Genomic DNA, 26,696 nt, shown 5'->3' with positions numbered 1-26,696 from the left:
CTCACAAGTTGCTACTATACACCTTATCGCTATTTATGCCAATCTGGATAAGTTCTGAAATTACACAACTTTTTCAAACCAGTTGAAGCTATCTAGGGCCTTGTTCAAACAATATATTGTGCATAAAACTTTTCATAAAGCCATGTTTAAACGTACATCATAAACACATCAAACAAAGCATTTTAAATTACTTTAATTGGTCTTTTTAAAATTGCTTCATAGAAATAAGATGATGTGGTATGAGTGCCAATGAGACAACTATCCATCCAAGTCACAATGTGTAAAAAGTAAAACCATTATAGGTCAAAGTACGGCCTTCAACACGGAGCCTTGGCTCACACCGAACAGCAAGCTATACAGGGCCCCGAAATGACTTAGTGTAAAATAACTATCAAAATTTTAAAATGTTCACTTCTCAAACTTTTTCCTCCCTCAGCTTATTGCTGATGACCTTTGCTTTTGCGATATTTGACCCAAAAAGGAAGTTGTCTACATTGTAAATGACTTTTTTTCTGGAATGGACTAAAATTGACCTAAACAAATGCACTTTAAAATATTTTTGCTACATTCAAAAATTGAGTTTTAGCACTGAACATTTATATTCCATTTGGGCTTCAGACTTTACACCCTTATGGGATGTTATGACCAATTTAAGAGTGTACTTAGGTTTAAGGTTCATCCTAATAAATTGACAAATATGGTTGTATTCACACCCCAAAAACTACTCTGTGTACAGACTAACCTGTGCAATTTGGAAAGTTTTAAGGCCTGGCATCCACTAGATATATAAAAGTTAAATGTATTTTGTATTTCAGAAAGATAAAATCTTTTTGGGATTTTGATGGGCATTTTTTTCTGTTCCTGCAGAAGGTGTAAAAATAAACTAAGTTGGGTAAATCTTTGAGATGCTCCTTCTCAGGTAACAACTAAATTGTATTGTATTGATTGTCCTTGATGACAGGGACAATAGATATTTACACAACAATAGGTGAGTTAAAGGGTGTAACAGAGTGGACAGTATCAAATGTAATTTAGGTGTTTGTTTATTTTTACAGCAACAGCAGGAACGAAAAAAAATGCCCATCAAAATCCAAATAAGATTTTATCTTTCTGAAACGCAAAATGCATTTAACTTTTATATATCTAGTGGATGCCAGGCCTTAAGACTTTTCAAACTGCAGAGTTTAGTCTGTACTCAGGGTAGTTTTTGAGGTGTAAATGCAGCCATTTTTATTCATTTGTTATGATGAACCTTAACATACCGCTATACACAGTCATTGACAGTGGGGTGTGGGAGCAGGGGGTGTAGGATTTTGAAAAGAGAAGAGATGAAAATAAATAAATTGCCTCAAGACAGGATGAAAATGAATATTCTGCAACACAAAATGTAGGAAATACAGTTATGAGCTTATGTCATGAAGTTATGTACAAAAATGAAACATTAAAGTCCTTGATTAGTGAATAGTGATGTCTGATGAACTAGTTAGACGATTGCGAATTTTTAGAGTAATTACTAGTTAAGTGTAGTTTAGTTTTAGTCTATATAAGGCAGACATATATCTGTGATATTGAACATTCAGAATAACTTGATAGATCTACGACTGGTTTTCTATATATTTCCCGCCATAATAATTTTTAAAAGTGTCACTGCGATCCCTGCCGAATAAATACAACATAAATTAAGTGTATTGATCCCGTGTACTGTGAAAGAATAGTATGTGTACAGGGACTTTCTATACTAAGGTGTTAGTATAGACTGTCCCTGATGAGTATGACCTCAAAACCAGATAATATTATTCAATTAATGTTTTGTATACAGATATGATAAATTATATTACCGTAAATCTGGGACATAATATATTGTTAGTACAAGGATTTGTATACGGCTATACCAGAGAAATATGTGTATATATGTCTCTGGCTATACAAATCCTTGGTTAGTGTAAAAGTCCCGGCGTAAACTGGTAAATAAGCTGGATGCAAAATACGTTTTTTGTTATCAGGTAGTTCAATATTCCCGAATCTTCCATAATACATTTTTACATGTTCAATCAAATTAAGCACAAGTTTTGTCCAATTTATGGCATCTATTTCCCTGTTGTAAATTTTTTTAGCATGGAAAACATTACGTTATTTGAAACCAGATCACGTCAGAACGCCACTGCAAACGCACGCATCGGAATCAACTGAACATTCCACAAGAAGAACCAATGGAACATCACCATTGATCAAGGAAAGAAAACTAAACATTAGAAACGGAAATAAAGTCGTCTCGTTTATCAGAAAATCTTGATATGAATATTACGACGTGAAGTCAGTCTAATATCAAGGTCTAACAATGGTTTTTGGTTACATTCTACTGTTTGATTTGGTAAGAATGAGTTCAGAAGGATACATTCCATTTGTATATATAGACGCAGAAAATGAGGATTGTTTGCAGAGAATATATATCATCTAAAAATCTGCTTGTATTGTTAAAATATCTATAAAGAGTTTGGTCTTTATGCTCCATACATGTACATTGGGATTCCTAACAGTAAATTGCATGTTCAATTCGTGTGTGAATTCGTGTTTGTGGGTTTTTGTAGTTTTTGTTATTGAAAAAAGAATAGTAACGACTGCAACAGATATGAGGGGGTGGACAGGGGGTACCCTTCTCCCACATCCCGCTCCCCTATCTCCCACCTCACACTTTTAGAAGCTTTTTTTCTCTCCTACCTATTTTTTGTCTCCCACCTCCCCCTCCTCCCTTCTCCCTCAAAATCTGTCCACCCCCTCAGATATACTAGTATTTACACTTATATTTTAATTATCTAAAGAAAAGTGTATTACTTCTGTAACAAGATTATGTGGCTGTGTAGTATAAAAAGTAGAGAGACCACTACTGTCAACGAAGGCAAACTGATCTTCAAAGGATCGTATCTAACCCAAGACTTCCAAAGGGTTTTTCACTCTTTAGAAATAGTAAGTACCGCTATTGAAATAACTTGAGGCTTTGTCACAGAATTTTATACTCAGTTCCAAAACGAATGGACGAACGGGCGGGTGGATTGGTGTTTAAGGTAAAGTGGCATTATAGTGGCCTTGAAATATCAAATGCATATCAAGACGAGAAAATTTAATGGTATACGAATACGGACCATTCGATGTACTAGAACGACTCGCTGTCGGGTTTTTAACGTTCTAAGTGAAAATGTTGTTCACAGAAAGACTACCCGAAGGTTGAACATACGATATATGGTGCATTCATTATGTTGTTTATCAAGATGTTAATACACTTAAAATTCAAACATTTTAGCCGTAGCGGTTCAATGCAAATGTTCCTGTGTGTGTGTGTACAAACCAGCGGACCCGCCAAGTTTCCCCCAGATGTACTGAACACCACACAATGGCAGAGTTCATATTATAAAATAAATATAGGAAATTTTATTTCTGAGACAAGTGCCTGTGGTTGTATACACCCTTCTAAAACAAGAACTGTAGTAAAATTTTGCAAATAATAAAAATAAGTTTTAATAATTTAACTATCTTAATTGTAAATGTATTAACTGGTTAATAGGATATCATAACACATATATATTTTGTTTTATTTCCAACAGAAGTTCTAAAATTTGCATTTACATAGTTTCAGGTTGTCACAAATCAGCATCGCTTGTATGTGCACAACGAGCGACAACATTCTTCATTGAAATCACGTTTCGAATAAACTGTGTAACTGTTGTTCACTCTAAATGAACAGCTTGGGCACGTATTTGTTAGCTCTGAGAAGGAAGTTTACTTGTCAAACCTGCCTTCCTATAGATGAGCCCAAACATTTACATCTGGTGATTTGGAAGGTCAAGCCTTAGGGAGGAATGGAACGTCGTTTGCTTGGAAGAATGACGATGCCAGTCATGGATGGTGAAGGCTATCATACATTGTTCTGTTGCATTATAGGAATGTTGTTGGTCTGCAGAATTTTATCACGGTAACATTGAGTAGACTCTCAGTCAAACTATCTAGAACGTGTATCAAATCTATCATGCTTTGCATTATGCGATGTCACCATTTCGATCCAATCACCATTGGTAGTGAAACGTTCGCTTTCACGGCGTCTATACACTCTTGTTATGAAACCTTTGTTCTACTATCGACTCATCGGTGAACCAAATACTAGTAGTTCTCCAGTACTGTCTTTTACTATGTGCTTTAGCCCATTGAAATCTGCTGTGGCGATATGTCCTCCTTAAAGCAACGACTATGACAACATGTTTGGTTCTAATTCTAGCCTCTCGTAAGCGGTTTCGAGTGTCTGGTCATACAACTTGAATAGCAGAGGCAGTTGATTTAGCCGTTGTGATTTGTTCACCACGTAAATGTAGCGAACCTGGCAACCAGTTGAAACTCTTGTCTACATACTACTTCTGTATGGAATTATATGTCTTAGCCTGGTATCTTTGATGATTTTTTTTTGGGGGGACGACCTTGCCTACCCATTTTTACAACCAATCTTTCTATGTTAATGCTGGTGGACCATGATCTCGTCCCCGAGGGTTTCATTAACCAAGTAGTCATCACTTTAGTGTTGACATGAAATATCATTTATATTTGACCTATCTGTTTTGATTCCTCCATAGATATACATGATTATATCTATGATTCCACTGACGTGTCTTATGTAGACGAAACGCGAGCATGGCGTACCAAATGATAAGTCTGGAATCTAAGATGAGTTGTTACAACCACTGGGTTGCTGTCACTTCTTGTGGTCGAACGTTTCATCCACAATGGTATCACCAACCCAGTGTTGATCTGGTATTTTTGAGTGACTTTTTACAGCCCGGGCTAAAACAATGAAAAACACACAGGTGGTAATTTGAAGCCAAACGGGTGTTTGCGGACAAATAACGAATATTCTTTTCCATTTGATAAAGTTCACTGAAAGCCTGTAACCGTCTCACTTGTTATCATCATAAAAAGTCAGAAACTTTTTAGTTTGTTTTGAAAAATTACACACAAAATTATCATGATCGTTCTGCCCTCCGGCATACCACTATCATGAATCAGTTCCACATGATAAACAGACAAAACCATAAAAACTTCACATTGACATGAACCATGAACATGAGTTCAAGGTCATATGAACCCTGCCAGACAGACATGAAAATCTTACAATCATTCCATGCAAAAAATATAATTGATCTATTGCTTATAGTATCTGATAAAATGACAAAACCATGAAAAAACTTAATATTGACCAATGAACCATAAAAATGAGGTCAAGGTCATATGAAACCTGACAGACAGACATGTACACCTTACAATCATCCCTTACACAAAATATAGTGGCCATATTGCTTATAGACCAAACAAAAAATAAATATCCATAGTCCGATGAACCATGAAAATGAGGTCAAGGTTAAATGAAACCTGCCAGTCACACATGTACAATGTAAACTCATGCCATACACCAAATATAGTTGACCTATTGGTTATAGTATCTGCAATACAGACTTGACCATGAAAACTTTACCTGGATCACTGATCCATGAAATGAGGTCGATGACAGGTGAACCCTGTCTGACAGACATGTAGACCATGCAAGGAACCCATATACCACATAAAGTTATCCTATTACTCATAATGAGTGAGTATTTCACATGACAAAAAAGCTAATTTTTTTTCAAGCAGTCACTTAACCATGAAAATGAGGTCAAGTACAAAGGACATCTGTATACAAGGTATGAAGCATCCAGGTCTTCTATCTTCTGAAATATAAAGCTTTATACAAAAAGTTTACCCCAACGTTGAAGCAGCCGCATTGTAATCCCCATGTCTCACATTCTGTGACTTTCGGCCAAGTGAGACAAAGATGACATGGGATACATCTGCTTCCAAAATTAATTGAAAGCAAAATGTTATTATTTGTGCATGTTGGCTATAGGTGTATTTGTCCAACAGGATATAGACTCACAACAAATCTAAATGTGTCATATGGTATTACCAAGTTAGATGAATATTCAACATAATGTCAAGAAGACTCTATTTGTTGTAACTGAGACTAGTGCGTAAAACATCCACATGGTAAAGTACATATAAATGACAGACATGTATTAAACAAACCTAAGTAAATGGACATAGGTTTCATTTGCCATGGTTAATCAAGATGATTTTGGTACGAAATTACGAAAAGCTTTGATTTCCAATTGCTGAGAACCATTTGATGATATTTGTACATATCGTATAAAGAACATACATGTAATAGCAATCAGGCAAAGTAAAATCGCCACAGGCCAGAACATAAATGAAGGGTATCCAGATGGGGTCCTGTAACCTATGGTGTATTTAAAATATACAGACAGACAAACAGAATTATTGGTATTTATTCATTAAACAGATAGTAAAACAGTTTGTGTAGGACGTGAACAAGTGAAAAATATATCTTACAATGCCGAAGCTTGGCACTACATTTAACATGTCCAGAACCTTTGGTGTGCAAATGCTGGGAAATATCTTTTATAATAAACGGCCATGTATGTATTCAGAAAAGAGGAGTAAAAAGACATAGGAGCTGAAAACCTTTTCAACAGTGGAACTTCCATAGATTTTAATACGCTCTGATTTGCATATTCTGACAAAAAGTGTGAACAAATTTTGATATATGAACATTACATATTTTAAAAAAAAGGACTGACATTGTCAAACATGAGGTGAAAAAGCCAAAAACCAGATTACACTTCACTTTGTAAGGTCTATTTTAATAAAGATGAGTACTTAATATAAAAAACCATAAAAAAATAAAAACAAGAGAAAAGCAAAAAATAAATGTTATAGATTAGCCGAGGTAAATCTATTTCTCTAATTCTTACTCGATTTATCCTTTTCCTTGCCTGTTGATTATTTTTATTTAATCAATGTGTGGTTTGCAGGTTGTTCGTAAAGAAGGATTAAGATGGTCTGCATATCGTCTAAAAATCATTAGAGAAACAGATTCCACCACCAAATCTCCTGCAATACGATATTTATCCACATGAGACAGTTAAATTTTAAATATTTAAAACGTGAGGCTCGCCTCCCGTTTTAAATTTGAAAATTTAACTGTCTCCAGTGGATAAATATCGTTTCACACTCGATGTAGTGGTAGAATCTATATTTATCGCTATTTTACGAAATTTTCCTTTGATCTTACTGACTGATAATTACCTTTCTCAGCACAGTAGAGTGATATGAAAAATTATCGCTAGAAACTAAGGGCGCACGTGCCGTTGTCAATGAAATTAACAACGTCGTCATAAGTAAAATAGCGATAAACAGATTATCATTGGTCATCTCAACTCGATTGCTTTTCTCACTTTTGCCGTGCCGGCTCAAGCGAGAAAATCAATCTCGTTGACATGACCAACGATAATCTATAAATACATCCTACACAAGGAGATAAGAAAATTTTACAGTATAATTGGTATATAATTTACAACCAAACTGGAGAAACTATAAATTCAAATATCAGTAGGCAACACAAATATGTTCATAATTATACAAGACATATGTTTTAGGTATTTAATTGTTCTTTATTAATTATCATACACCAAAATGCACCAATCATATTTCTGATTTACAACCATCACAATTACGTTAAAGGCCATCTAAAATAATTTTCTGGAATAATCTAACCAGCACCAGCAATAAACTAGAAGTCTGGAATAATAAAATTAGAACAATAACAATATTACTCACTTTCTACATCTCACTTGTCTATTAAAATCAGAGGTAACCTTATCTTGAAAGAAATCTGCATTTCAAAATTTAACTTATGGTGAAAAAATATGACAATTTCTTTCTCCTAGAATGAGAAGGCTAAATGTATAACTATTGAATAGATATAATACATTTTTTTTAAATGTTCAAGTTATGAAAATAATTTAAGAAATTTCCCCCTGATTTTTAGCTAATATTGTACTAAACATTTTCCCATGTTTAATCTTTTTCAGACAGCTATCATATCTATACTTAAAAAATATTTAATTTGCTCTTTAAGTTAAACCTTACATTATGGATCTTGCTTTATTGGGAAACAAAACCTTCCACCATGGACCATGCTTTGATGGGATGCAATGTGTGTAACTGTGATGTCATAAATTCTTATTGCAGATTTCACACATGAGGACGGATATGTTCCAATTGTCATAATCACAAACCCATCCTCTTTTCCTTAAATGTGACATCACCGGTTTAGACTTCTTACAGAATGTGTACATGCATGAGCAACACAATGGGTGCCATGTGTAGATGCAGGATCTGCTTTCCCATCCAGAGCACCTGAGATCACCCCAGGTTATATATAGGGTTTGTGTTGCTCAGTCTTTAGTTTTCTATGTTGTGCTTTGTAGATGGTTGTCTGTCTTGTGTCATTTTTCATTTTTTGCTGTGGCGTTGTCGGTTTGTCACTAACTTATGAGTTTGAATATATCTTTGGTATCTTTCGCCTTTTTTTTCATTTGATTTATCAGCTGTACATATACTTATATATTGTATGGTTTACACCTTAATATACTTTGTACAAGATACATACACAAGATTCATACAATGATTATTTCTATTTGCACATAGTTGATGAATATATAGTTTTATTGCAAAATATGTAACTCTTCTAGAATTTTTATCTCTGCATTTTAAATTAAAGATTGAGTGTTTTTTTTTGAAAGAAAACACAAGCTAGAAGAATAAATTAAGATTAAGATATAGATTTGATCTGATATGACAATATACATAATTTGTAGCAACCAACTGCACGTATATCACTACACATTCAAAAAAACTCATATCTAATAAAACAAAAGATATACATTTACAATATAAAATATAATTAATGATGAATTTTTCCTTTTAATTATTTTGTAATAATAACAATATAAACATTTCTACAAGTAAATTCAACAGAAAGCAAAAGACTCCAATGCTATTATTAAAGCAAACTTTTTTTTGAAAAATTCAGCTGAAGGGACAGTTAAACACATAGACTGTCCAATTTATAATTCATTCAATACTAAATATCATGCTGACTTGGTTTCACTCTGGCATGAAATTGTGATCAAGAAAGTGCAAATAATGTTGTGCAAACCCTCACTCATTGTTAGACAAGAAGTGAGTATCATAAAAGTTCAAACTATCAAGAACAGGAAATGACTACCCAGTTAATACAAAAATCACTTATACTGTACAAATCAACAGTATAATGCTTCAGATATAGTATTCAATAATACAAAAGCTGAGTAACATGTCGCCAAAACTCCATGCACTGTGGGTAAAATTTAAATTGAAAAGTACCATCAAACAGGAAGTGACTGCCCAGCAGAAATGAAAATCACTTACCGGTAATATATTGTTCAACTCACCATAATAAAGTACAAGACCTGCTTCCTACAGAATTTGATATATTCCAGATAATTTTTTCTAAAGTTCACCTTGGTTATAAATCTGGCATATTCAAGATAATTTTCAGCTAATATCAAAATTAGGAGATGTGGTATGATTTGCAATGACTAAGTTGACTATGGTAATTTAATGGAAATTTATACAGAAAATACATTTTTCTTGATATTAAATTCACATAAAACAAAATTTCAAAAAAGTTTTAAAATATTCAATGAATTGTCTCCCTTCTCATTTTTTTTTCAATTAAAACATATAACACAAACAGGTAAGTTCATGTATTAACTGTAATAAAATAAAACTTGGAAAGATTCGTAGAGAAGTTTTGATGTTTTGATGATTTATGAATTGTTTGACCATTATCTAGCAAGTTTTCAAGACAGATAGATCTGGGGAGATCACACCAATATGTTCAAGACCAAAAACATAAAGTGACCTATTTATGACCAAAACACACTTTCATGTGTACAAACTCTTAAGAAATATAACAAACATTACTTTACTGTCAGTTTAATTATTCTTTGAACTTAGAGACAAGTTATTAACACAATTGTCTTAAGACACCTTGTCAGGAAGACTTCCAGTAACATTCTTTATTCTCTTTCCACTGGGATGATTCATCTTCATATATTTCCTGTTGAGAAATTATATAAATCAATTATTGGTCATTTTTTTTAATTTCTAATCCTTAAAAAACTCCTTTAAAATTCATTAAAAAAGGGCTAATTATATGAAAAGACAGGAAACCATGCTTTGTATCAGACAAACCGATGGTCAGAAGAACAGACAGACAAACAGAGGGACAGGGTGAATGCAATATAGCCCCAACTCTTAGATTGGGGGTACATGTATATTATTTATGCCTGGAATTTTAAATCCTATTTAATTGTAAGCTTTATACATTTAGTTTGTGCTACAGTCAGTCTTTTTTTTGACATATAGAAAAGGCACTTGAATATTGTAGAAGACTGTATGTTGATTGTATGCTGATCATTAAATCTCTATTCTAGTTTTTATTTGTACTAGGCTGTTTTCTTATCATATATTAAGTAACTCCCTTTTATTAATAAAATGAAATCACAGCATGTCCTGAATATTTCACACCCACGGTACCATACTTTTTTTCTAAATAGGGACAACATCCGTGACATTACATGGCATACTGAACATTTTCTAAATTCAAATAAGCATACTGTGCATTTATTTATTTTTGTGGGTATCATTTTTCGTGGATAGAGGAAAAAAAGACATTTAGCGGGATACGTAAATTCTTGGATTGCTGTTTCAAAAATGAAATAAATGGAGAATGTGTCTATGGGCCACAGATGCCCCTGCTTGTAAATATGCACAAGTCAACTTTCACATACAGATGCAGCATTCATGTAGTTAAGACTGTTTTCTGTGATTATAAGCATTGTGTATAAGTTTCATAACATTTGGTTGAGGCAAACTAAAGTAAGAAAAACGAAACGTCAGATTTAGCAATTTTTCCATTTATAAAAGGTATAACTCAAGAGCAGTAAAAGTGACACCTCCCAATTTCAAACTTGATCTATGTTTTGTGGTAATAAGCATTGTGTATAAGTTTCATAACATTTGGTTGAGGCTACCTAAAGTTAGAGAATGGAAACAAAAAATTCAACCATTTTTATGTTTATAAAGGGGCATAACTCATGAGCGGTAAAAGTAACGCCACCATATTTCAAACTTGAACTATGTTTTGTGGTAATAAGCATTGTGTATAAGTTTCATAACATTTGGTTGAAGCAAACTAAAGTTAGAGAATGGAAACGAAAAATTCAGCAATTTTTATGTTTATAAAGGGGCATAATTCATGAACAGTAAAAGTGACGCCACCTTATTTCGAAAATGATCTGTGTTTTGTGGTAATAAGCATTGTGTATAAGTTTTATAACATTTGGTTTAGGCAAACTAAAGTTAGAGAATGGAAACGAAAAATTCAGCAATTTTTATGTTTATAAAGGGGCATAATTCATGAACAGTAAAAGTGACGCCACCTTATTTCGAAATTGATCTGTGTTTTGTGGTAATAAGCATTGTGTATAAGTTTTATAACATTTGGTTTAGGCAAACTAAAGTTAGAGAATGGAAACGAAAAATTCAGCAATTTTTATGTTTATAAAGGGGCATAACTCATGAGCAGTAAAAGTGACGCCACCCAAATTCCAACTTGATCTATGTTTTGTGGTAATAAGCATTGTGTATAAGTTTCATAACATTTGGTTGAGGCAAACTAAAGTTAGAGGGGGGGGGGGGGGCATAAAAATTGTTTCAGATACATAAATTGGTGGATCTCTGTTTGTTTAATAATGAAACAAAAATTAGAAATTTTTGGTCATTCTAGGTTAAAGTGTTCATTTAAAACTTTGTTACAATTGTGGACAAAGGCAATTAATTATTTGTTTGTTTTACAATTTATAATTTCTTGTCAAAATTTTATAAGGTATTCAAAGCCCTTTGATATACAACTGATTGAAAGCTATTTTCCCTAATCACGACATAATAAGCAGTCATTAGAAAATGATAAAAGTAAGAAACACGCTTATGATTGGTTAAACATTTTGTTGAGTAAATTTTATTTTGAAAAAAATAAAAGTTTTTGTTCAGAAAATATACTTGCTTAAACAACAATTTGACGGAATATTATTTGAAATGCAATTTGTGTCCTACATTCTCCCTTTAAAATTTTATTAAGAAAAATTGTTGTTTCATCCAGAATTTAGTAAACAAAAATGCTTAAACAGCAATTTACCGAAATTTCATTTGAAAAAGCTTGAGCTATCTTATTAAAAGTCTTTAAATAATTTTTGTTTAAGTCAAAGTTGAAATGTTATGTTTCTGTCATAAATATTATAACCTACTGGCGGGTGCATTGCATTTGCGCCAATTTTTACAAAATCCAATCTTTCATTAGCGCCAAAAAATAAAAACTACATTTGCACCATTTCACAGGTAACTAACAGAAAAGATTAAATATTCATTGCTATATCGTGAATAAGATTTTTGTTAGACTATTCCCCCTGGATAACTGGTACCGACCGTGCGAGGGCTGTATAGCCAGTCAAGGTCGTTAAAAACTCCCATCATCATCATCTGGGTAACTAAGTGAGCACATACTCATTTCTAATATAAAACTGAGAGTCACTTAGGTTTAAAATTATACAGTCTTCACATGTTTGAGGTGTCAATTCTGATGGACAAACTGGTCGTTAGTTTTCTCAAATGAATTGTTTCATAATTTTCATGTCGGACAATTTATAGCCAACTATAGGGAATGGGTTTTCCTCATTTTTGAAGGCCATATGGTTGCCTATAATTGCTTTCGTCCTCTTCATTTGAACTTTGGTGGATAGTTGTCTCATTGGGAATCATGCCCCCATCTTCTTTCTTTTTATATAGAGGAAATAAGTCTGTAATTTTTATGACCACACATATAGGTTATCAAATGATACATGAGTACACCCGGACCGTTGCTTACAAGTTTTGTGTTAGAACAAACTTTTGGTTTTACTCCAGTGTATAGTGCTTTCTTTTAGGTTTTATGATCACGTTAATTTATAACAGAACTGTGTTTTAACATTATTATGAAAAGTCTCTTTTTAAGAACGTATCAGTGTATGGTGCTTTTATTATTTTTATAATGACTGATTTCTGATGAATATGTTTTATTATGCAATAAAAAAAAATTTGTTTTAAAATTATTATTAAAAGTCTCTTTTGAATAAAACTTATTTTTTTACACTATTTACCTGTATATACCTGTATTATTGGCCCAAATGAAATGTTTTATTTTGGCGCAAATGAAATATGGTTTGTGGCGCAAATGAAATGCCAATTGGGGCAAAAGCAAAGCACCGCTGGCAATGTCTTAATCCTATTGATTTTTAATAACCGATTAACCAAATTATGTTCAAGGTAATTAACAACTGGTAGTTATTTCTAAGAACAATTTTCATCCATTTAAACAATTAAATTCTCACTGATATTCTAAGGATATCATTATTTATTTAATCAAAATACTTTTATTTTTTATTCCATAAACACGTTTTATGTTATCATGTTTATCGCATGTCATCACTTATCTAGAATTGTACAACATAACCTGAAATAAACATCTAACCAGATACACATTTCTTGGGGTTATTCTTCGTTCAATTATTAAATTCGTGATTTGCTCTGACCCACGAAACCCAACAAAAATGGTATACCATGAATAAAAATGAATCCACATTATTCCAAAAACACAGTAACTTAAAAAGAATGTTCATACTTCATAACTCACTATACCTTTTTCCATACTGGAACAATAGCCTTAACAGTATCTATAGCATATTGAACAGCGTCTAAACTTTCCTTTCTATGTGGTGATGATATAGCTATAATGATGCTAGCCTCTGTTACTGGGACAAGTCTGAAAAAGAAAAAAAAATATATAAAGTGAGAATGGTCAACTGGTTCTTTGCTTATCAAGGGTCCAGATATGGTCATCAGCAAAGACCCATCGAAACAACATCTGATACACAAATTTAACAATACTTTTAGATATTTGGATGATATATTGGCTCTCAATAATGACAACTTCAGTATGTATACTAAAGAAATTTATCCTGTTGAACTTACTTTAAATAAAGCTAATACTAACAATGACCACTGTCCTTTCCTCGATCTTGATATCTATATCATTAACGGGAAGCTTAATACAAAAATTTATGATAAAAGAGATGATTTTTCATTTCCTATCGTTAATTATCCATTTTTAGATGGTGACGTTCCCTTGTCACCATCTTATGGTGTTTATATATCTCAACTTGTACGATTCGCTCGTGTATGTAACAACGTATTAGATTTTAGCGAGAGAAATTTATATATTACTGAAAAATTATTACACCAGGGTTTCGATATCATAAACTAGTCAAAACATTTACTAAATTTTATCATCAGTATAAGGACATCATTCGTAAATATAACTCAACATGCAAACATCTTATACGTTAGGGTATTTCACATCCAATCTTTTATGGTAATATTCTTTACAAAGCACAAAAATGTCAGTATTCACCTCAAAAGCTAACAAAACCTTTAAACAGACTTATTAAGAAGGGATATAGTTACGATACTGTTGTCAGGTCATTAAAGATTGCATATTTTGGCTTTAATATTGATTCACTTATAGGGTCTTTGCATCGGAATTAAACATATTTATTCTAAAATCAGTTGTTGGCATGACACGGGTTATGTTCTTCTCATATATTTTATGACGGTATAATACTAAACCCCTAACAGGAGGGATTGTGCCTGATATTCATATGATGAAAACATTATCTTTCAATCAGTTTAATTGAGGTCTGGAGCTGGCATGTCAGTAACTGCTAGTAGTCTGTTGTTATTTATGTATTATTGTCATTTTGTTTATTTTCTTTTGTTTCCTATTCTGACATCGGACTCTGACTTCTCTTAAACTGAGTTTTACTGTGCGTACTGTTGTACGTTTGTTTTTTCTACATTGGCTAGAGGTATAGGGGGAGGGTTGAGATCTCAAAAAACATGTTTAACCCCGCCACATTTTTGCGCCTGTCCCAAGTCAGGAGCCTCTGGCCTTTGTTAGTCTTGTATCGTTTTTAATTTTAGTTTCTTGTGTATAATTTGGAGTTTAGTATGACGTCCATTATCACTGAACTAGTATACATATTTGTTTAGGGGCCAGCTGAAGGAAGCCTCTGGGTGCGGGAGTTTCTCGCTCCATTGAAGACCCATTGGTGGCCTTTGGCTGTTGTCTGCTCTATGGTCGGGTTGTTGTCTCTTTGACACATTCCCCATTTCCATTCTCAATTTTACCATATACAGTATACCAGTACTGTTACAATTAAAACATAGACATCAATAGGTGGACTGTTACAAGGCCAACTGTCTGCCCCTATCTAACATATCCTCATTTTCCACAGGCAGTCCACATTTTTCGCCCTTCATCCCAATCAACCAACTATGCAGAACATACCAATTGTATTTATTGTAAATTTGTACTCATCCTGAATATGCATGAAATATTTTCCAACAGGACATTAAGCAAGCAACAATCAATCTACAGTTGAAAAATGATGTCCTTGTTTACACTGACCACACAGAGAGTTGTTGCAAGTAGTTCTTTAATCTACAAATAGTGTTTTAATAGCTATGCATTTGTCACAATGGTTGTCTCCCTTACCCTATTCTATGTTCCATAACAATTTTTTCCACTTCCCATTTTTCTCTTATCTGCTGACAAACTTCAGACATTTTCTTTTTTGCCATAGGAATGTAAGCTTCATATTCTAATGTTTTCACTCTCTTGCCATCAAAATTATCTCTTGTAGTTCCTGAAAATTAAAACAAAAATAGTATGAACCATTACAATGGCTAAGCTAATATATAAACTTTCTTAAACTTTTTTTCAAACATTGAGACTCTCAAAAACAAATAAATTCCATGACTGAGAATTATCTAATACAAAAATAGAGGTAGATGGGAGATACCCAATGAATTATCTATCCATCATATATCACCCAATGAGTTATTTATCCATCATATATCACCCAATGAGTTATCTATCCATCATATATCACCCAATGAGTTATCTATCCATCATATATCACCCAATGAGTTATCTATCCATCATATATCACCCAATGAGTTATCTATCCATCATATATCACCCAATGAGTTATCTATCCATCATATATCACCCAATGAGTTATCTATCCATCATAGATCACCCAATGAGTTATCTATCCATCATAGATCACCCAATGAGTTATCTATCCATTATAGATCACCCAATGAGTTATCTATCCATCATATATCATCCAATGAGTTATCTATCCATCATATATCACCCAATGAGTTATCTATCCATCATATATCACCCAATGAGTTATATATCCATCATAGATCACCCAATGAGTTATCTATCCATCATATATCACCCAATGAGTTATCTATCCATCATAGATCATAGGACAAAGACAAGAAGAACAACAGGAAACTGCATGGCCCCAAACAACCATCAAAACCCACATCACACACCAAGCCACAAATAAGCCCTAGGATGACAAAATGTGAAACAATGGAGAAGAAAAAAACCAAGTCAAATTATAAGATCTCACTTTGTTTTCATTGTATCTTGTTTATGCTGCTTTAAATTTATAGTGACACATTGAGAAATATATAGGAAATTGAAACTCATCTTCCCCATTCATAGCTTTGACTCCATAGACTTGTTCTCTTCCCCATTCATAGCTTTGACTCCTTAGACTTGTTCGTCTCCTTTTTTCCCCTGTTCTATTGTTAAATTGCAATAACTTTATTACAAAAAAAGACATGGAGTAAATGTCAATGAGACAGTAACTGAACAGCATAAATTAATCAAAATAAATATCTGAAGGTCACCATACAATCTCCAATGATATTAAGATTTTAGTGTTGGTTTCAGATTCCCATATATTTTAGCCATATACATCACTGGAGGACATCAATTATAACAAGACACATCTGGTTTATAAAATTCAGCACAATTCAAATATAAAAACCCTTTAGTAGATACAGTAGACTCCATCTAATCAGTTATCGGCTAAAAGAATATATTGGCTACAGTAATATTAATTCAAAACATCAAACCCTTTCCTATATGTTTGAATGGTAATTCTATTGTATATATAAGATATAAGAATATAAAATTCTGTGAAAACCATGCACAATCTGATATTTTCAATGTTTTTCTGACTGGATTGTTGGTTATTGAGGATATTTCCAGCTAGTAGCCAAGTACTTATGACTTTTTACTATTTTGGTCTTGAGCATAAAAGATCAGATTTTTTTAATACAAATGCACTTCTGTTGCACCAAAACGTGCACGGTTCAATATTGAATGTTTTGATTTTTGTGTAATAGGCTCACTGGACTGTACCGTTTTAATTCTTCTTTGATTCATGGATTTCCCAAGTATTATTTCAGTGAACTAATTTACTTCATAGAAAGAAATATGACTTCCAATTAAATATTAAATGAATCAATCAAAGAATTGGTTCCTAAAACAGTATCTTATTAAAATTTTGTCATGTCACTGGCTTTCATCAATTATTTCTAGTAATTACTTCTCTGACAAAAGATGTTTTACTTTAGAAACACATGCAACAAACATCCACCATTAAGACAAACTTATAAATCAAATTTTCAGAAGAAAACAATATTGACCCTGAGTCATTAAACGTGTCTTTACCAATGATTTCATCAATAACATAATTATAAATTTCACTAACGAATCAATCAGTCATTACATATTTCAATTTTCTCAATTAATATCAAAGACAAATGTGTACACATTTTGTCAATATGTCTATCGTGACCAATGATGTGTTAAGTCACAACAAATTTGATTTGGAGTTCTTTGGTGATGATCAATTTCATTTGTTGAAAAAAAAAATTGAAAGATTTTATAGTCTCCACAGTCAAAATGCCTACATTTAGCATGTTTTATATATTTGAAAATAAAAACTATCTATTGACCACTCCTATATTTCAGTTGAAATTTAGTTTTAATATAATAGAATAGTAGTTTTCTAAAAAACTAAATAAATTCCATTGCCAAAAAATCCTACAAAAGATTTAAATTAAACTTCCCTTTCTCCCACCTTTTCATGTCTCTAAAATTCATAGAACAAGAGTATTTGTGTGGCCTCATCAAAGACAAATAATGGGAATTAAAAGGTCCCTTTTAAAAGTTTGCTACCAAAATGTTAGAAGTCATTCAAAACATTTTGCATTTTGTGACCAATGACTGTCTTTCCTGGGTTTTTTTTCATCTCATGGTGAATATTTATTTGCTTACCTATAAACACAGACACAGCTCCACAGCTGGGTGATGTCACAGTACTAGTTATTTTTTCAAGATCTAGTTTGTTCTCTCTTATTTCTACATGATTTGCCTGAAATAAATGAATTACATAATCCTTATTGATTAATTATATTAACTATCTATAGATTTCTATTTAAGACAAAATTTCCTTCCAAGAATCCCTTACCAAATCAAAATATTATGAATATAAAAAATTCAAGAACCTTTGTGAGCGCACTCACATACCCCATGCCCCCACATTGGCAATGGGCAAATAAAATCTCTCTAGATTCCTAAGTTCAAAGACTCATAAATCCTACAAATGTCAACTGATAAAAAATTCTTGTGAATATGCGCATCTACATACTATGTCCCCATTCACCTAAGAGTTTCATGCAATTCTGTTGTGTGTTTCAGAGTAGTTGCGATGACAAACTAATTGCAGTAGTATATTTAGGCCAAAATTCTAAGTTCAAAGGGCATAACTCCTAGAAAAAAAATTGAATCATAATTTCCTGTTGATATGCACATAGTATGCCCTTATTATCTTCAAAGTTTTATGAAAGTCTGTTGTGTGGTTTCAGAGGAGTTGCAATTACAAACTGCTGCAGTAGTATATTTAGGCCAAAATTCTAAGTTCAAAGGGGCATAACTCCTAGAAAAAAAATTGAATCATAATTTCCTGTTGATATGCACATAGTATGCCCTTATTATCTAAGTTTTGTGAAAGTCTGTCGTGTGGTTTCAGAGGAGTAGAGATGACAAGAACAGGACTGACAGACAGACGGACAGACAGATGGACATGTCAAAACCATTATACCCTACATAACTATGTTACTTGTGGTATAAAAAAAATGTGATTATACATAATAATACAGCAAAACATAACAATAGATCAGAATCAAATGGCAGGGTTAAACAAAGAAAAATGCTCTATCTTGAACAAGGGGCTTTGATGGCTGAGTGGTCTAAGTAGTCAAACTACTGTACCACTAGCCTGTCAACACTGAGGTTGTGAGTTCGAATCCCGCATGTGGCAGGTGTGCTGGACTCAATCTTAATTGACTAGGATTGTCAGTTTTCCTACCGAAGGTTCTGGTGCTCTTCAAGCACTCCAGCTTCCTCCACCAATAAAAACTGACTCCCTGAAATAGCACAATAGTGTGAAAGTGGCTTTAAGGTTGCATTTCTGTAAATATTGACAATGCAATTTCCCATAGGAACTTCTTTTACGGCTAAAACTGTACCACTTTTACTATGAAGTTTTGAAAAAAAATCATATCCTAGAATGGAAAGTTCATATGCACTACTATTTTTTTTAAAGGTCAAAATATAGGACTGTGCGGCATATTTTCAACGTTTATATGCCCCTAACTTCTAAGAGTTTAAACTAACACTAAATTTCTTAACTACCCCTACCTTAACTGTAGGATTACCACAGATTTCAATATAAACAAAATACATATATGTATATTTACTGGTAATATTTCCAAGTTATGTCTCTATGAGATGAAACATAGAGATCATAACTGGGAACCAGTATGTAAACAAAATTAATTATCTATGAATATTCTATATCTCCCCAAAAGAGGCGTGGTTTGAGAAACAGCTGTATTTACTAAGTGCAACCTATAAAGACATTTATTCAAATAGAAAACTCTCTAAAAACACTTTTTCTCACATTAATACTTATTAATCAGAATTATAGTCTTAAAGAAATCGCTGCATATACTCTAAGTTTTCTTTTACTGTACATTTTATACCCCTCCCCTGTTTCAGTTTTTTAAAGAATTTGTAAACAATACTTTAATTATTGCCAGCTTACCCTATTTGCATGTTTTCTGACATGAAATGCCTAGAACCTATTTAAAACTGTTCTGATAACAAATTGAAAGCATTTCAGAATACTGTAAATGTAATGATGAGCAGTCAATCATTCCAACATTCAAGATTATATAAAGTATCCAATCCTGCCTCTGTCTCCAGTCCACATCTTACTGTATGCCTATTTGTCAATGAAAGTTCACAATTTCTGCCTCAAATGGTCAGTTTAGATTTTTTGTCACAACAGTTTCATCTCTAACCATATATCTGACATAAATTAGCTAATATATGAACTAGAAGTGTTAAAACAAAGCCATATTTGCAATAGTTGTATGTATGCAGATACCAGTCTGATGTACAAATTCACTTAAAATTTTATAGAAATGACTGCTAACATCTGATTTTGGCATAACTTCCAAGCACAGTTATTGTTTTCTATATAAAGACCTTTAAAATCATAAAATCATAGCATTTACAAGTTATATTATTTGTTTTATGACCCAGGGGGTAGGCAATTTTCTCTGTTTTTTTGCCCCCTGGGGCCTCAAATTTCCTAAATTATTCTGCTGTTTCTAGCTATATGGAATATTTAGTACATATTCAGGATTGCACACACCATTGTAAGTTTTGTTGAGATTGTGTTGTATTTCTAGCTTGTATTTTTTATTGTGCGGTGACAAAAAAGCAGATTTAGGTGTTACAGCTTACTTTTGGGTTATCAACAGGACAAAAACACCCCACCAATAATATTCAGGAAGGATCTATGAGTTTCAATGACTGCGAAGAGTAAATATAAGCACTTCTAAACAATTTAATTTACAAATATGCATATATTATTAATTTATTTTGCATTCAGGGCTTTAAGTAAACTATGCATACTGTAAACTGTGAATTTATGCTGAGTCATCATAGTTAAGGCCCAGGATTTTCTCAATCTTCACGAAATATTTATAAAACTTCATATTTGAGTTGATTTCATTAAAGTCTGTGAGATAAACCAAATTTGGTTAAATTCTGTATGTTCTCTTTTTTCACCCAATATAGGTTGCATTTCTGTAAATATTGACAATGCAATTTCCCATAGGAACTCCTTTTACAGCTAAAACTGTACCACTTTTACTATGAAGTTTTGAAAAAAATCATATCCTAGAATGGAAATTTCATATGCACTACTATTTTTAAAGGTCAAAATATAGGGCTGTGCGGCATATTTTCAACGTTTATATGCCCCGAACTTCTAAGAGTTTAAACTAACACTAAATTTCTTAACTACCCCTACCTTAACTGTAGGATTACCACAGATTTCAATATAAACAATATGCATATGTATATTTACTGGTAATATTCCCAAGTTATGTCTCTATGAGATGAAACACAGAGATCATAACTGGGAACCAGTATGTAAACAAAATTAATTATCTATGAATATTCTATATCTCCCCAAAAGAGGCGTGGTTTGAGAAACAGCTGTATTTACAAAGTGCAACCTATAAACACCAATCAATCAATCAATCTACATTTAACATTTAAGTATTTGAAATATGAAATGTTAAAATTCCTTAAACAGTTTCACTATAGCAGGTGCACAACATATGTGTAATGTTTCTGTGATGTTTCAGGGTTCTGGGTTGAAAACTGTAAGATTTCATTTTAGGTGGCTTTGTCCAATCTGGCTAAAAATCATCTACTAATAAACATACAGTATTCAGCAATAGACCAGATATTTGAGGTCCTAATTTGTTGTTTTTGACCTGAGACATCTACCTCGTATATCCAGTAAAACTAGTCAAGTTTAAGGGCTTTTGTGGTAAACATATTTGAAGACCAATAAACACTTATAAGGGATGTAATTAGGTCAAAAGTAAGTCAACTGACCATCAAACAAAATTGCAATCTCTAACTAGCTGTTGCAAAACTTATCAAAAAAAAAAATTCAGTTTATATTTACAGGAACAGCCATTAAAGATTATTTTGCAGTCCAATGTATTCTGATTTCAGTAAACAGTTCATTACATTTTGGCTGATTAGCCCTAATTCTTAAAGGAGACATGAGGTGGTTAAGTGTGTGTTTAACTGGCCAAGTAGTTTCTGATAAATTGTATCACTGCTATTTCATCCCCTTTTATATATCTACTGATACTCACCATTTTAATTACCCTCCAATGATAGGTGGTATCACTGCCATTTCCTCCCCCTTTTACACATCTGCTGTCTCTGGACAGATACTCACCATTCTAATTACCCTACACTGATAGGTGATATCGCTGCTATTTCCTCCACCTTTTACACATCTGCTGTCTCTGGACAGATCCTCACCATTATTATTACCCTACATTGATAGGTGGTATCACTGCTATTTCCTTCCCTCTTCACATCTGCTGTCTCTGGACAGATACTCACCATTTTAATTACCCTCCACTGATAGGTGGTATCACTGCTATTTTCTCCCCCTTTTACACATCTATTGTCTCTAGACAGATACTCACCATTTCAATTACCCTACACTGAAAGGTGGTATCACTGCTGTTTCCTCCCCCTTTTACACATCTGCTGTCTCTGGACAGATACTCACCATTTTAATTACCCTCCACTGATAGGTGGTATCACTGCTATTTCCTCCCCCTTTTACACATCTACTGTCTCTGGACAGATACTCACCATTTCAATTCCCCTACACTGATAGGTGGTATCACTGCTTTTTTCTTCCCCCGTTTACACATCTGCTGTCTCTGGACAGATACTCACCATTTTAATTACCCCACACTGATAGGTGGTATCACTGCTGTTTCCTTCCCTCTTCAGATCTACTGTCTGGACAGATACTCACCGTTTTAATTACCCTCCACTGATAGGTGGTATCACTGCTATTTCCTCCCCCTTTTACACATCTGCTGTCTCTGGACAGATACTCACCATTTTAATTACCCTCCACTGATAGGTGGTATCACTGCTATTTCCTCCCCCTTTTATACATCTACTGTCTCTGGACAGATACTCACCATTTCAATTACCCTACACTGATAGGTGATATCACTGCTGTTTCCTCCCCTATTACACATCTGCGGTCTCTTGACAGATACTCACCATTTTAATTACCCTCCACTGATAGGTGGTATTACTGCTATTTCCTCCCCCTCTTACACATCTACTGTCTCTGGACAGATACTCACCATTTTAATTACCCTACACTGATAGGTGGTATCACTGCTATGTCCTCCCCTCTTACAAATCTGCTGTCTCTGGACAGATAGTCACCATTTCAATTACCCTCCACTGATAGGTGGTATCACTGTTATTTCCTCCCCCTTTTATATATCAACTGTCTCTGGACAGATACTCACCATTCTATTATCCTCAACTGATAGGGTGTATCACTTCTGTTACCTCCCCTCTTACACATCTACTGTCTCTGGATAGATACTCACCATTTCAATTACTCTCCACTGATGAGTGGTACCACTGCTATTTCCTCCCCCTATAACACATCTGATGTCTCTGGACAGATACTCACCATTATAATTACCCTCCACTGATAGGTGATATCACTGCTATTTCCTCCCTTCTTACAAATCTGCTGTCTCTGGACAGATACTCACCATTTTATTTACCCTACACTGATAGGTGGTATCACTACTATGTCCTCCCCTCTTACAAATCTGCTGGCTCTGGACAGATACTCACCATTTTCATTACCCTCCACTGATAGGTGATATCACTGCTATTTCCTCCCCCTTTTACATATCTGCTGTCTCTGGACAGATACTCACCATTTTAATTACCTTCTACTGATCGGTGGTATCACTGCTTTTTCCTTCCCCTCTGACACATATGCTGTCTCTGGACAGATACTCACCATTTTAATTACCCTCCACTGATAGGTGATATCACTGCTATTTCCTCCCCCTTTTACACATCTGCTGTCTCTGGACAGAGACTCATCATTCTAATTACCCTCCACTGATAGGTGGTATCACTGCCATTTCCTCCCCCTTTTACACATCTGCTGTCTCTGGATAGATACTCACCATTTAAATTACCCTACAATGATAGGTGGTATCACTGCTATTTCCTCCCCCTTTTACACATCTGCTGTCTCTGGACAGATACTCACCATTTTAATTACCCTACACTGATAGGTGATATCACTGCTATTTCCTCCCCCTTTTACACATCTGCTGTCTCTGGACAGATACTCACCATTTTAATTACCATACACTGATAGGTGGTATCACTGCTATTTCCTCCCATCTTACACATCTGCTGTCTCTGGACAGATACTCACCAATTTAATTACCATACACTGATAGGTGGTATCACTGCTATTTCCTTTCCCACTTACACATCTGTTGTCTCTGAACAAATACTCACCATTTCAACTAGATATCATTGAGATGGGAGCCATCTCTGTGGGTCCCGCTCTGAATAATGTGTGGTAAAAAATTTGTATCTTTATTATTGGACATGGGGTTGTCAACTGAAACCAAAGTTTTTGACCTTGACCTTTGACCTAGGAAGTTGTACATAAATTATGACAAACTCTCTGGTGTTGGTTTATAAACATGTCAAGTATAAACTTCGAAATCATAACGGTTCTCAAGATATAGAGCGGACACGATCTTTACCATAGGACATGGGGTTGTCAACTAAAACCAAAGTTTTTGACCTTGACCTTTGACCTAGGAAGTTGTACATAAATTATGACACACCCTCTGGTGTTGGTTTATATACATGTCAAGTATAAACTTTGAAATCATAAAGGTTCTCAAGATATAGAGCGGACACGATCTTTACCATAGGACATTGGGTTGTCAACTAAAACCAAAGTTTTTGACCTTGACCTTTGACCTAGGGAGTTGTACATAAATTATGACACACCCTCTGGTGTTGGTTTATATACATGTCAAGTAAAAACTTTGAAATCATAACGGTTCTCAAGATATAGAGCGGACACGATCTTTACCATAGGACATTGGGTTGTCAACTAAAACCAAAGTTTTTGACCTTGACCTTTGACCTAGGAAGTTGTTCAAACATTATGACACACCCTCTGGTGTTGGTTAATATACATGTCAAGTATAAACTTTGAAATCATAAAGGTTCTTTAGATATAGAGCGGACACAATTTGTTACGGACGGACGGACTGACAGACGGATGGACAGATGGATGGACAGATGGACAGACAGACTGATCACTATAGGGCATCTGCCATTCGGCGGGGCCCTAATTACCCTCCACTGATCTATAGGTGGTATCACTGCTATTTCCTCCCCCTTTTACACATCTACTGTCTCTAGATAGATACTCACCATTTCAATTACCCTCCACTGATAGGTGGTATTACTGCTATTTCATCGCCATCTTGTAAATTTACATTACTGTCTTTTGATAAGTAGTCTTCATTCAGAGCTAAGATAATATTCTCGGAAATAACAGCTAAACTGTAAAAAAGAATTAAATATTTAATATCAGATTAAATTCGAATATTTGAGTTCTAGTTATAGAATATTATGTACATGATCACATATTCTTACTTCTATTTCTAGTTCATCCTCTCTGGATAGGAGCATGATATGGGAAATGTACTGATTATCAAATAGTTGGGTCAATATCCCTTAAATGCGCCTCAAAGTGATGTACTCAAACTATAAATAGAAATAAAAAAGCCTGTATGCAATGAAATTGGACATGATCCTATTTTTAGTAATTGACTGAGCTTAACCATTTGGGCTTTTTTGAAGAGCAGAAGACTGTACAATATTATAAAGATGTAAAAACTTTGGAGATATGAAATGTTTGTACAGAACTGAATTTCCAGAGAATTTAACTATGTGAAAATAAGGACTTGCTGAAGCGGCATGACATGGGCCTTTCTGGGTTACCCAATTTTTGAAAAATTTAATTCCTTGGGGGTCACTCAGCTGTTTCTCATCTGAGCTTTGGACCATTATGAAATTCACCACTGGTTAATTTCTCTTCTTATCACCAAGTAATAACTACTTTTCATCTCTCCACCGTCAATGAAGCATCGCTTCATCCCCTTTTTGAACCCTCTGTGTTCATGGAGTCCACGGGGCTTTGCTACCCACTATACAATGTGTCGTCGACAGGGCCTGGAGCAAAATTTTCCAAGCTGAGATTCTTACTCCCAAAGGGCAAACTTATATATTATAATAAAAGTTAAACTGTATCCAGTCTTTGTTATTAACAGCCTTATCAAATTGTTGTAGATATTAAATTTGATGGTCAGGTCTAGTTAGTTTGTCCGATTCTGGCTTATATAAGGTCCATAATTGTGGTATTTCATCTTGTAGACACAACAGAGAGACTTGTAGTGGTGGATGTTCAATAGCTTGAAATGAGCCCATTTTTTTTATATATGTTGAGCTATCATTTGGCACCAGTCGTTCCATGTTTAAAGAGACTACACATAATAGACACTACCACATAAAAAGACCTCCAAAATTTTAATTAAGGTCTTGAGGTCATCACAAAGCACCAGTCATACCCAGGATCATATGGAATGAGTTAGGGGCATCTTGACCCAGTTGTGTGAATTATTTGCCTGAACAGCACTGA

The 26,696-nt window shown here is 33.9% G+C and overlaps 1 protein-coding gene and 1 long non-coding RNA gene across 17 annotated transcripts; one reads left to right on the top strand and one right to left on the bottom strand.

The window, feature by feature from the left end:
* Positions 1-6,344: 6,344 nt before the first annotated feature.
* On the bottom strand, positions 6,345-25,560 carry LOC127734053 (molybdopterin synthase catalytic subunit-like). 10 transcript variants are annotated; one of them, XM_052243612.1, is made up of 5 exons: positions 25,427-25,560; positions 18,290-18,386; positions 15,632-15,782; positions 13,717-13,840; positions 6,345-10,042 (listed from the first exon to the last, which is right to left on the bottom strand). In XM_052243612.1, the coding sequence occupies exons 1-5, from the start codon at positions 25,427-25,429 to the stop codon at positions 9,977-9,979; spliced, it is 441 nt and encodes a 146-aa protein (XP_052099572.1). In that variant the 5' UTR covers positions 25,430-25,560; the 3' UTR covers positions 6,345-9,976. The 10 variants fall into 10 exon arrangements, with proteins under 10 accessions (XP_052099572.1, XP_052099579.1, XP_052099573.1 ...); XM_052243619.1 differs by lacking the exon at positions 25,427-25,560 and adding an exon at positions 23,973-23,994; XM_052243613.1 differs by lacking the exon at positions 25,427-25,560 and adding an exon at positions 23,375-23,403.
* Positions 22,314-25,256, top strand: LOC127734055 (uncharacterized). 7 transcript variants are annotated; one of them, XR_007997390.1, is made up of 7 exons: positions 22,314-22,374; positions 22,461-22,544; positions 22,631-22,802; positions 22,972-23,143; positions 23,400-23,655; positions 24,170-24,255; positions 24,342-25,256. It is a non-coding gene; the product is annotated as an uncharacterized LOC127734055 (long non-coding RNA). The 7 variants fall into 7 exon arrangements; XR_007997389.1 differs by lacking the exons at positions 23,400-23,655; positions 24,342-25,256 and adding exons at positions 23,229-23,314; positions 23,826-23,997 and having other exon boundaries at positions 22,972-23,057; positions 24,170-24,334; XR_007997391.1 differs by lacking the exons at positions 23,400-23,655; positions 24,342-25,256 and adding exons at positions 23,229-23,314; positions 23,826-23,997 and having other exon boundaries at positions 22,972-23,057; positions 24,084-24,334.
* Positions 25,561-26,696: the final 1,136 nt, after the last annotated feature.

This window comes from Mytilus californianus, unplaced genomic scaffold (assembly GCF_021869535.1).
Source record: "Mytilus californianus isolate M0D057914Y unplaced genomic scaffold, xbMytCali1.0.p SCAF_3, whole genome shotgun sequence".
Taxonomy (NCBI): domain Eukaryota; kingdom Metazoa; phylum Mollusca; class Bivalvia; order Mytilida; family Mytilidae; genus Mytilus; species Mytilus californianus.
Note: the sequence above shows the minus strand (reverse complement) of the source record. Positions and strands in the feature narration are given on the sequence as shown.

What these genes read in the sequence shown, in the direction of transcription:
- LOC127734053 (XM_052243612.1), bottom strand. An exon ending in GTTATGGAACATAGAATAGG is followed by an intron (nt 13,841 to 15,631) that starts GTAAGGGAGACA and finishes TTTCTTTTTCAG; the next exon opens with ACTTGTCCCAGTAACAGAGG. An exon ending in TTGTTCCAGTATGGAAAAAG is followed by an intron (nt 10,043 to 13,716) that starts GTATAGTGAGTT and finishes ATTTCTCAACAG; the next exon opens with GAAATATATGAAGATGAATC.